Source organism: Pleurodeles waltl, chromosome 8 (genome assembly GCF_031143425.1).
Source record: "Pleurodeles waltl isolate 20211129_DDA chromosome 8, aPleWal1.hap1.20221129, whole genome shotgun sequence".
Taxonomy (NCBI): Eukaryota; Metazoa; Chordata; class Amphibia; order Caudata; family Salamandridae; genus Pleurodeles; species Pleurodeles waltl.
The window spans coordinates 1,193,855,164-1,193,867,739 of record NC_090447.1 but is presented as its reverse complement, the minus strand read 5'-3'; the positions used below and the strand labels follow the sequence as shown (position 1 = coordinate 1,193,867,739).

Here is a 12,576-nt window from a genome sequence, read left to right as displayed (position 1 = left end):
AGTGGACTCAATGAAACCAACAGGTAACAGAGCTTCCCTGCATCATCACCCACAAGAAGTACCCAGCATGGAGTGTGTCCAGTGGACTTTTAAGGATTTGGCCAGGTGCATTGTGGAAATTGTATTTCCACAATTCCAAGGACCATCTCAGAGCTTCTAGACCCTTGGATCTGTGTGTTGGACAATTTGAACCCTCAAAGGGAGCTTCAGCAAGAAGTTACAGATGTTTGGAGAAGATAGGAGCAACTTTTGGAAAACGTTCTATAAGTGGACTGACCCAACTCCGAGAGTCAAGCCGACTACTTTCAACTGTGACCTGGCCTGAATTTCAGGTTACTCCAGCAGAAAGCTCCAGCGCTCCAGACTTCCAGGATTTGACCAGGGCCTCCCATAAAAGGAATCCGACAATGGTGCATCAGAATCAGCTTGCTGGAGAGAACTGCACGACGTTGATAGAAAAATCCTACAGAAAGGTTTCTAAGTTTAAAGGTAAAGTTTTGACCGAGGCCACCAGATATCCCCGATATGTCTAGCAGCAGCTTTGACTCGCCATAAAGTAGCACAGAGGTTTAATATGCCTGCTGTAAAGAACAGAACTATATTTTATGTGGATAGCTGAGTGGATGACTAAAGCCAGCCTTTATAAGCTCTTTAAAACAAATTAATGTATGTGAAAGGGGGGCTATGGAGAGATGAGGGGCACCTTTGGCGGGTGGTAGTGAGGGAATCCGAGGAGGTGGTCATGGGGTGGGGAAGGAGCCAAAAAAGACTGTCGCACAGGGCACCACCAGTGCTCAAGCCGGCCCTGGAGAGGATAGTCCATCGATCCACTGATATCAGGGTGGATATTCTACTCTTTATATGAGGAACTCACTGCAAACCTTTCCTTGGATTTACCTCTGAAAGTTGCCATTAGCAAAAGTAGAATTTTTGGGGTTAGTAGAGCTGAATTTCCTATGTTTTCCTTAGCCTTGCCGTTGGTAGCAGAAGTATATCATATACAAAATTTTTATACAAATTTCACTTTCCTACCCTTCAGATGGTACGCAAGGAGAAACGTTTTAATTAAGTATTTGGGAAATTGAGACAATTTATAACACTCTCTCTCTCTAGATCACCAAACAATATAAAGTCTCAAGTACAACAGAGAAGTTATCAAGTGCCATCACCGCCATTTATGAAAGGCTGATTTTAGCTCAGCCAATCAAAATGCCTAGAATGATCAGGGAGATGTGCCCCCACTACCTGGGTTTTATCGGTAAACTATTGGAAGTGAGATCTAAACTTCAATAGTGAGGTCATAAGCATTTACTCTACTGCCCTGCCACCAGTCTGGACTGACTTGAAGTGCTAGATTTCCTAAGACTTGCACAGATATTTGTTACCTTACAAATGTAGGACATGAACTAATGCATAGTGGGCACCTGTCATCCGTCTGAATGGTGGAATAAATTATGTGTGCCACACTAATGGACTACTGCTCGCAGCTATTTTAATCCATATCTAATAAGCTCCTGCTTTCAAAAGATGAGGACTCTGGCAGTTGTGATATCCATGCAACCTATGTATCTGGCTTCACAATAGCTTTAACTGTGCCTTAAAGCATCTGTTACATCTTTCAGTTAACAGAAAACAAAGTTGAAGCTGCCATGCTAAAAACATTTGGCTCACACCTGCATTAAAACCCCTGAAACTAAATGTCCGTCAAGCAGAAAAAAATGGACATTACAGTATGGGCCAGATGCACTAAGTCCTTTTTTAGCGGTTCGAATTGGTATTTCAGGCTCTTAAGAAATGTAAAACAGCCTTTTCTGATGTATAAAGGCCTTTAGGAAATCACAAATTGCAATGTCTACCCTGTAGACATCGCAATTTGCGATCCCCAGAATAGGAAATTGCAAATAAGGATTACCTATTTGTGATTTCTATTCTAATGTACAAAGCGTTTACCAAATACGATTTAGACATTTAGAAAATGCAATTACCATCTACTTAAAGTCGATGGTAACCATGTGCAATTTAAAAAAGCACGCCAAATTGCAATAGAGCACGCTCATGCCTCGTGCTCTATGTGTGCTCTACACGTGCACACTATTTTTGGGATGCACCAAGGTGGACCGTTTGCCCATTGCCGTCCTCGGTTTTGCGTTTCCCAAATAGCGATTTCCTAATAAGAAATTGCTATTTGGGAAATGCAAAACAGGCTCATTGACACAAATGCAATGGTATTCCTTATTTGGGATTTCCTAATAGCGATTCCTACTTTGTAGGAATCGCTATTAGGAAATCGGTATCTCTGTATGTAGCATTTTGCATTTTGTAAATAGCGCTTTCTATGAAGTTGCTATTTAAGAAATGCAAAATTACATTTTAGTACATTTGGCCCTATGTGCCTAAAGGAAGCAAAATACAGTACACTAAATTAATGGCTAAGTACAAATATAAGATTCAGGAAGCAAAAGAACATGTTTTCCCAACAGATTAGCACTGTCCTAAACATGCATAAAGAGGTGTTCTGATTTGTGACTAAACTCCAGTGATGTTTTGTTTTTTAAAACATAGTTGGCACTCAAAATGCTGGGGCCTGAGTCCCTTAACATTGCAATAATGTCAGAATTGTTTCATGGCTGAATAAACATGGGGCCAGATATACAAAGTCAGTTTTCATTCCTTAAAGGTCCAAATTGCTAATTCAGGCCATTAAGAAATGCAAAATGGGCTTTTCTGATGTATTAAGCCATTTAGGGAATCTCAAATTACAAATTCTACTGAGTAGAAATCACAATTTGCGATCCTCAGACTAGAAAATCGCAAATATGGATTACCTATTTGTGATTCCTGTTTCTGTTCAGATGTACAAAGCATTTCCTAAATGTAAATTGAGCACTTAGGAAATGCAAATACCATCGACTTCAGGTCAATGGTAACCATGTGCAATTATAAAAAAGCACCCCAAAAAGCTTTTTAAATTGCAATAGAGCACACAAATGCCCTTTGGGCATATGTGCGCTCTACATGTGCACCACTATTATTATGATTATTATTATGATTATTATTATTACTGTTATTATTTTGGAGGGCTTTTTCCCATGGCCATCCTTGGTTTCGCATTTCCCAAAATTGATTTCCGATTAGGAAATCGATATTTGGGAAATGCAAACCTGCCCATTGTCACTTTCTTATCTGCGATTTCCTAATAGCGATTTCTACCTTGTAGGAATCGCTATTAGGAAATTGGTATCTTGGTACATTTCTATGAAGTTCTATTGAGGAAATTCAAAATTGCATTTCAGTACATCTGACACATGGTCAGGTTAATGTAAATCTAGTCTAAATTGCACAGGATCATTCTGTGATAAATTAAGTCTATGACTAACAGAAGAAAGTTCTCGCAAAGTACATTCCAATAATCTAAAAGCAAAATTACTTCAATGCCCAAACATAATGCTAAATGCCTATCATTAAGTATCAGGCAGCAAAAAAGTAATTTGCAAAGATGATAGAAGTGGATCTTCATCATTGCACTAGTCTGAAAAAACATTAATATCTGCATTCATTATTTTTAGCCTGAGCTGAGACAAATGGCAACTTCCCAGATAAAGGGTGTATATTGAAAAGTTATTTGGTTTCAACCAAAAAAGATAAACTCAGCTTTATAACTGGTAAACTGTTAGCATTCAATGCCATCCTGGTTTGTACTGCAGGCAGAAAACTATGCATCCCTGGGATAGCTAACCTGACAAGCGACACCTTAATAAAGTGCTGTGTACTGTTTGTTGAAAGCTGGTGCACAAAGCCCTGCCTAGGGCTAACCCAGACACTCTTGCACCATGGTGCAAGGGTGCTTGCATTGCAGGCAGGATTGTTTTTGTGCAAGAAGGCACACCCATGTAATGCCTCCATGGCAACTCGCACTGTCTTGTGTTACTCTACATTTACCAAGCTAGGTGGCCTTGTGTGGCTTTGTAAATATCATTCAAGGTTTTGTGTCGTCCTTGTGCCACTTTGCGTGACACAAGGGGGAAGCAAAGCCATGGTAAATATGGACCTTGGTGTCTCTCGTTTGCTGACTCCTTTGCCACTTTTCCCAATTACCTCTGAGTTTTCAAATCCTGCACACTGCTCTTACCCTGGCAAACATAAAGGGCTGCCCCAGGCGTATTGCAGAATTATTGAATTTTTCTTACTCTCTCCTTTTGAATTGCTCTCTACTTTTAGAGTTCCCTGCCTTGACCCACAGCCTTTCCAGGTCTCAGCCATTGATCTATGTAGTAATCTCAGGCTACCTAACTCCAGAGGTTGTGAAGTAGAAGCAGACAGCATATTTTCATATATTCTCTCTCTTTGTCTTGGAGACTCATGCCATTTCATCTTTATACTCAGGGTGGTGCAGGTATTTCCAGAGGAAAAAATGCAAGCTGGAACTAGATGTTCTTGAGGGAGTGTATAATGTGGTCAAATGTAAATTAACCAGTTATTAGGTAGTGGCACCATGGAATAAAGCCTTTAAAACGAGTAAGATTAGGGCTACTACCATAAATGTTTGAATGGACAGGAACCTATATAGTGGTATTGAAGGTGTGGATAGCGAATAGAATCTTGGTCTGGAATAGGATGCACAGTTGATACCAAGCCATTCAGCACATATTCTTTTAACACACTCTCTTAAAGAGGGGCAGGTCCTGCCTCTGGCTGTTTGCAGGCAAAGGAAAATGATTTGGGAGATGACCATTAGGCTGTACAGGAGTGCAGCTGAATAGAGGAGTGTATGTCTTTGTTAGTAATGAAACATTTCTGAGACTGAACCTGAGCGTTAGACTTCCTTTGGTTGTATTAGGTAAATCTTAGTGGGAAATCCATGCCATTAATAGAGAAATGTAAAAACTAGTGCTTGAAGTGATACACAAATATGCTTTAATGACTGCAAGTATATTAGGGTAATGTTTGGACTAAGGTTATCTGCTTCATCACAGTGCAGTTGCTTAGAAGTGCATTTTTAGAAGAGTCAAATGGCGCATCTTTTTAATCTCCATGTATTGCTTGGTGTGAACTACCATATTTCAGAGGACCATTATGCAGCTAGTAATTTTTATTATTAGATGATGCATAAACAGTTATTTTCCAGATCATGTTTTTCAGCAAAACCTGTCACATGGCCACTGTGCTTAGCCATATGACACTCCAACATTTCAACTTCCAGATTCATGTATTTGCAAGTTTATTTCTCATTTCTTTATTTTGAGACGTAGCAACATTCTCCACGATCCCGGTTCTTTAGTCAGTCTCATGATGCAAGGTTGATTCTAAGTTGACCAGGCAGATTCTCCTAGTCACAGCATGTGCTTTTATAAGTGTGTTGCCATGCTTGAGTGCTTCTTGCAAAATGGTTTGTTTAGAGGTCACTGCAAAATATAAACTATTAAACATCCCCTGGCACATTTCCCTCCCGAACTCCCCTCCGGAGCACAATGCAATGATAAAAAAAAGTTCCCGGCTTTAAGCATAGCATTTTACTTCCATTTTTAGGGTCGAGCCTGCGTTGGATGCGCTTGCGCATACGTTTCGCTAAGCGAGACGCTTTAGTAAGTAAAAAGGGCTCGGAGCCCTGTCCACGTCATGTCAGTGTTTGTCATCGGCTTGTGAGCTTGCCTGTTAGAATCTGCTTGATTTCATTAGTGGAAGGCATGCATACGTCATGCCTTTTCCGGTGGATAGCCCTCCTCGAGCGCATCGACCAAGTACAGAAAACATGCGAGGCTCACTGTTTTCTGTCGGCTCGTGGACTACTTTTTCTCTATTTTCCCAGCACGATCTCACTTGGCAGAAGTCGAGCACTTTACATAATATCGACCCTGTTTCACAGTTAATTGCACTTTTTCCAGTTAGTACATAAATGCACTTTTGCCAATAGGTTTCATTCCCAGTGAAAAGTCGGGTTAGGAGTTTACAACGCTATCAGCTCTAACACGAGCAAACGCGAGACCCGTTGCATTGCAAATGCTTGTTTAGCAATGATGTCAATTGACACCTCGTTAATGAAACTTCTGTGGAGTTGAGCTGCCTTTTAGCCGAGGCTTGTATTTTGCTGTTCACATCCTGTGCTTCTTATATCTGTCTGGAACGCTTCACAGGAGCTTGCGGGTGACTCTATCACTTCAGGACAGCAATCCAACCATCAGCACATGAGGACAAGGTCCTGCCTTTTTACCTTATTTTATCTTCTCTGTTCTGAGCTGATACTTTCCAATTCTGGTAGTCATCTACCCGTACGAGGGTACAGAAAGGTGGTCAAAGGAACAGGTGCTTAATTGTAGGATGGTACTGTAAAGAGACAAAAGAACAGGCATTGTGGGTAGGTGGACATGATGATGTTTTCTGAAAGGACAAAAACAATATACAAGGCTAACCAGGTAAAAACATTGACCTGGTTTCATCTACAATTGAGGAGGAACGGCTAAGCACATACGGAATAGAGCAACAGCGGAGCTGAGAAATGCATCTCTACAAAGCAGAAACCCAGCTAGGGAGGTGAAGTGCAGAAGAGGACAAGTGTGAACTTGTCCTTCGGGTCAGCAGCAAGGAAGGCACAAGCACAAGCAGCTAGGCAAAGGATTAGGAAGACAAATGTAAACCACCCTAGAAAGAGCCAGTCATCTTTCAATTTACAGAGAACAGCAAAATGAGCCAAACTTTTGGGAACCACCATCATTTAGAATGACCTTTCATAGACAATCTACCCAGTCTATGTGATATGATTCTTTATGCCTCCTATTGTATTCACAAGCAGATGCATCCTAAAACAGATCTTTTTGTTGCTTTCCATAACAGTTTGTCAGGCAGTGCATAGAAATCAGAATCTACCATCATCTGCAAAGGTGGTCCCCAAGTGCTTCCTTTAATGTGACCACCAGATTTGGTGACCGGGACGCACAGCACTCCCCTCTAACCCATTGCAATCAGGACAAACCCCTCAATTTGGGCTTTCTCAAAGGCAGGGATGTCAACCAAGTGCTCTCTGTGTAGAGCAGATCTTTTTGAAAAGAGACCAGATTATATCACATGCCACAGTGCTGCATAGTTATGATATCAAAAGATCATATTGTGTTCTAAATATCTTCTCAGAAAATCACCCCACTGGAGGTAATAATAGAAAAACTACATCTAATGGGAAGACAGTTTTGTAAACGATATTTAAGGCCTGATTTTACGTGCCGTTACTCAGATGCAGTAATTAACACATGCAATAAAATCTGACACAGAGGAGCCTGGGTTTTATTGGATGTGATAATTATCACCCATTCTGAATTTTAGGGGAAGTAAAATGCACATTTTGGTGTTTACCGCACCAACATTCTCATTGCCCAGTAAATACCAGGCCTTTTTCTCCTGTTAAATTCTGGCAGGTTTGACCTGATGAAATTTACCAGAGGGGATAAGTTTTATTCCACGCAATAATTACCAGATGTGACAAACTTTGCACCATTTATAGTTGAAATCTCTGTGCAATAGGTGCTTTCACAAAGTTTGCAATTTAACGAGCCATATGTAATCAGGTCCTATACTTATGTCAGACAATATTTCAATGTACGATAGTCAGACATACAAACGCTTTACAGGACTTCCCGGCTCTCAAAAATATTAGATTTATTGATGCCATCCATTGTAAGCTAGTGATTGCTGCCATGGAAGCCTTGCATCCAGCAAGAGCGGATCAGCAGGAGGGCAAAATATGTGTTAAACATTACAATCTATATGGCCTAGACCTGCATCAGTTATGGAGCTTAATCTCAGTAGGTAGCTTTGTATCCCATAATAATGTGAGTAAAGTGCTAACTGCCTGAAGAAAAAACAATTTTTATAGAGCATAGAAGATAGATCTTGGATTTTAGGTCATCCCAGGAGGCATTCTTGCATGAACACTGCCCAACGATACCTTTGATGCTTCATGTAATATTACTAGTATCTCAGTACTATACTACATTGATGTGTTTTATGATCTCTATTACAGCTGAAATTCACTTATCACTTTAAGCTCAATTTTACACAATGTTCAAATCCTCTTTAACATTCTTGTTGTTTCAGTGATCTGCAAAATGCTGCTGCAGGCTCTTTTGCTGCTGCCTTTGCCTCGCTTGCACTGTGTCCAACAGAATTGGTGAAGTGCCGTTTACAAGCTATGCATGAAATGCAAATATCTGGAAACATAGCAAAAGGACAAAAGTAAGTATAGTTAGCTCTATGCACGTACAATTGTCTGATAAAATTGTGGCACCATATTTTGGAAACTATGCAATTTATTGATATCTCTTTTCAATGTCAAGTGAGTATATATTATTGATCATTGAATTACCAAAACATCACAAATTGAGGAGGCATTTGAATACTTGATGGCATAGCTGAATGCAATGTCTGATAAAGGAGTCTCAATTTTCTTTTATGTTTGAAAACTTCAGTGATGTAACTTTAAAAAATCATATAACCATGACATAGTAAAATATAATCTTCTGAGCTATCAATGAAGCTGTTATTAAAGAAAAGAAATAGGAATAGAAATTGTTGTATTAGGATATGCAATAACACGATTAAGCTCAGTACAAAATCATCAATGCAGGCTTTAAAAGGGGTCATAGCTGGGAAAATATTAGAGAGGAAAATTAGGAGGCGGATGACAAGGGAAAAATAGCAGGCAAATTGAAGACATAGTAATATTCAATCAGGTTTGCAATATAAGGTCACTTCATAAATGTGCAAGCTTATCTTTTTATAGCTAATGACAAAGGTGTTACAAAAACTTTACCCAGTCTTAGATTATAATAGACACCGATCCACCATGCTTTAAAATTAACATTGGAAGCATTTTTCCAGTTCAGAGTTATTTGTTGAAATGCAATAGCAAGTAAGAGTCTAACTAAGTTTTGTTAAGGGAGGAAACTTCCCACAACTCAGCCAGGCTTTCAAAGACTATGTTAACAAGTGTAAAAGGAACATTGTTCTTTAATACTGCATATACATTTTTCCATACCAGTTATGAATAATCGTAAATATGTTGATATGGAAAGAGTACATGCAGGAAATAACTTTGAGCACAGTTAGTATTTCCATTACTAGAAACTTTGCTATAGATGTTGTGGTTAACAATGCTCTTTTATTAATACAAACAGCTACTGAGTGGTATTAGTAGCACAAGAAGATTTTCATAACTCAGTAGACCAACACACATAAAGATCTTTTTCCGGAAGAAGTAAAATTTGCGACTTAGACCTAGTAATAGCTTTGTAATTCATGTATCTATATAAAAAAAGCTTTAGGGTTGGAGAGTAGTATGCAGTTAATATTATTCTCTATTGTATCAGGAATAGTTTTCAAAGTGAGACTAAAATGAACTTCAGATATAGTTTCCACTAAACATTCATAATTCTTCTTAAAGTACCAGTGAAAATTCAATTTAGATTGAAAATCAGAGAAGGAAATAAAATATTGCTTTTCAAAAATATGATGAGCCCAAATTATTCTTTTGTTTTTCCAAAAAATGTTTTCTTATAATATGCAATGTATTTATTGTACCAAATTGAAGAATTAGTATGTTGTCTCAATGTTCAATTTCTGAGCAAAATTGTGGGGTAAGAGTTTTAATGTGTTTTTAAAAATTAGAAATAAAATACAAAGTGGTATTTTGAAAAAGAAAAAAACTCTTGAAAATAGAAAGGATCAATAACTAACCTTTCAATATAAACCTCCAATGGGAAATATTGGTTGTCTTCTTTTAATGGTCAATAAGATGATTGGTATAGACAAAAAAGTATTATGGTCTTGTTTACATGCTTTAATAAAGACAATTACAATCTTGATTTGTTCTTGTTATATACAAACAAGGAGAAAAGAAAATCAATCTTCTTGAGAAACGAGGTAGGAATTTTAACTGGTATCTTAGAGATAGTTAACCTAACTATAGGGGCTAGCATAATTTTAATTTATTTTAAGTGACCCACCCATTGCAAAAATAGAATATTCCATCTGGAGATCAAAGTCTTACATTTATGTACTATCTCAGTCTAGTTGTATCCCTAATTAAATTACTAAACCATACCCATAAATATTAAATTTTATCTGAGTTCCAAGAACAACCAGACAAAACAAACATTTGTTTTGTGCCGGACGTATTTGATGGGAGAATTTCAGATTTGTCCGGGTTGAATGTAGAACCTGATATAGCAAAGAAGAAAGTAACTTCTGAAAAGAAAGCTGGGAAATATGTCTCTAGGTGAAAAGGAAAATGCCATCCATATTAGTGTAGCATTTTAAATGTTTATCTCTGTAGCTAAAACCTGATATGCATGATTTGTTTTTTATTCTAGCAAGAAAGGGTTCTAATGATTAAAAAATAATTCAAAGATAATCCATTAACAAAAAACGGATGCTTCAGTGGAACCTTACAATAGAGATATCAAATTAATCATTTTGGGGCAGAATCCATGCCACTCCTGTGACTTAAATATAAATGTCCATTGCATTCTATCAAAAGCATGTTTGCCATCTAAAGTTATGGACACTAGTTTAGGATTATATGATTTATTAATCACATTAAAAAGGCTCTAGTATTATCTGGGGATAGTCTACCTTTTATGAAACCAGACTGCTCATGTTCTGTAATTTTAGATAGTAAAGGATTTACTCATAATGTCTGTATCTGAGCAAAAGTGTTATAGTCTATATTAACTAAGGACCAAGTGCTTTGCCTCCTTTTGATAATTTAATGCATTAGTTAATCATTAGTAATGGCCTTTTCTGTTGTCTTAAGATCCTCCTGAAATTAGAAGGGTTTAGAATATAATTGAAAGTATTTAAACATATTGTTTTCTGTGGGGTAAGTAGCAAAGCCCTATAATTGTTTATGAAACTGCAGATTCCTTTAAATATCTTGATCTTTATGAATTTGAGTGCCACCTTTATTTATTAGTGCCTCTATCTTAGCTTGTTCCTTTCTTATTTTATGATATTTCACTCATAATGCCCGTCTGTAACATCTAACGTAACACTTAGCAAATATGTTGACATAGTGTTTGTGGAATCCATATAAAACTACATTTTAGTTTTTAAAATGTCTGAAAAATCCTTAGATTTAGAGGAATACAATGGATGTTCTAGTTTCTTAGTGTTATCTAAAACAAGTTTAGAATCCTTTAGCAACTCTTTTTCTATTGGACACAAAATGTATTATGGAACCTCAAAATGCTGCTTTAAAACCATCCCTGCCATAATACTATAATATTTTTGGATATGCTCTGTATCTTTCAGAAAGTACAATATTTGTAATGTAATGTTCTGCATTATTTTCAATCTTATGATAGTAAGAACTGAATAATAAAAGTAATTCCAGACTTCCTGTCATGAATATGAATCAAACCATCCTCAGCAAATGTAGAGAAAACCTTTGTAATGTCCGGGTCAGTTAGAAGGGAGCTGTTAAACCACCATCCTCCAGCATTTTTATGAAAAGGAATACGATCTGACTCTGTAATGATTAAAGCATAATTTGAAATTAGAATAGATCCTTTCTGAAAATTGGCCAGATTTTGAGATAACTGTTTACTTACAAACATATGATCAATCCTAAACTGTGTGAAATTTGACACAGAGAAAAAAGTATACTCTTTCAGTCAGATCATGCAATGTCCAAGGGTCAACTACAGCAGACATAATTTCTAAAGATTTTCTGGCAATTGCACACCAAAGTTTGTGATCAGCTTGAGTAGAACCATAATCACAGCCAATGCTCTTCTGTTAGTTCACATAGCGGAGCTATAACACCATTCCTAACCCAATCTTTCAATCTGAGCACTGCAAGAACAACAATCATCTTACATTCTATGCCTTGGGCAGAATGTAAAGTCAAATTATATCTTTCTTAGGATTTGATAGATACCCACCTCAATCATGGGACAAATTAAATTCCTTGGTTGGATCAACGAATGACAATCATCTCTTTGTTATGCTGTGCAAGTTTCTCCAGCTCGTGCAGGGATTATTCTGATCTATATTCTGGTATATAATTTAATCCAAATTATAGCTTCATCATGTGCATATAAAGTACAAAGCTTTATTTTAGCAATGCAGCTCTTTATTTCTTTGTATGCTACACCCAGATGGCCAGGCCCTTGTTCGCCCTGTAGGAAAATGTTGTAGTTCTTCGGCCCACATCATACAGCGCCCTCTGCTTTATGTCAGAAGCCCTGACTGTTCAACTATCTTGGGGTGTTCTCATTCTTCAGTGTTTCATTTTGGCGAGCAACCTCCATAAATAAAAAATAGTCTTGCTGCGTCAGGATGTTTAAAAATATTTATGACAAACAGATATTAAATATGAAATTAATGGAAATCTATGCATGCACTGAACCGTCGGTTGCTACATTTATAAGATGCATATTACCTAAAGATTAAGGTCAAACACAGGTTTGGAGAGTTTTAAGGAAGGTACTTAAATATGTCATGTTTCAGTTATAAGCTTCATTGCTGTTTGAAGGAATAAGAATAGATTAATCTGTTAGCCATAAGCATCACTGCCAAAAAACGAAAAAA

General features: G+C 37.6%; 1 protein-coding gene across 1 annotated transcript in view; it reads left to right on the top strand.

Annotated features, from left to right (window-relative positions):
- Positions 1-12,576, top strand: part of LOC138250519 (mitochondrial ornithine transporter 1-like) — a 133,761-nt gene that overhangs the window by 52,104 nt on the left and 69,081 nt on the right. The window contains exon 4 of the mRNA XM_069205476.1: positions 8,083-8,220. Coding sequence (XP_069061577.1) covers positions 8,083-8,220 — 138 coding nt within the window. The remainder of the gene's footprint in view (positions 1-8,082; positions 8,221-12,576) is intronic.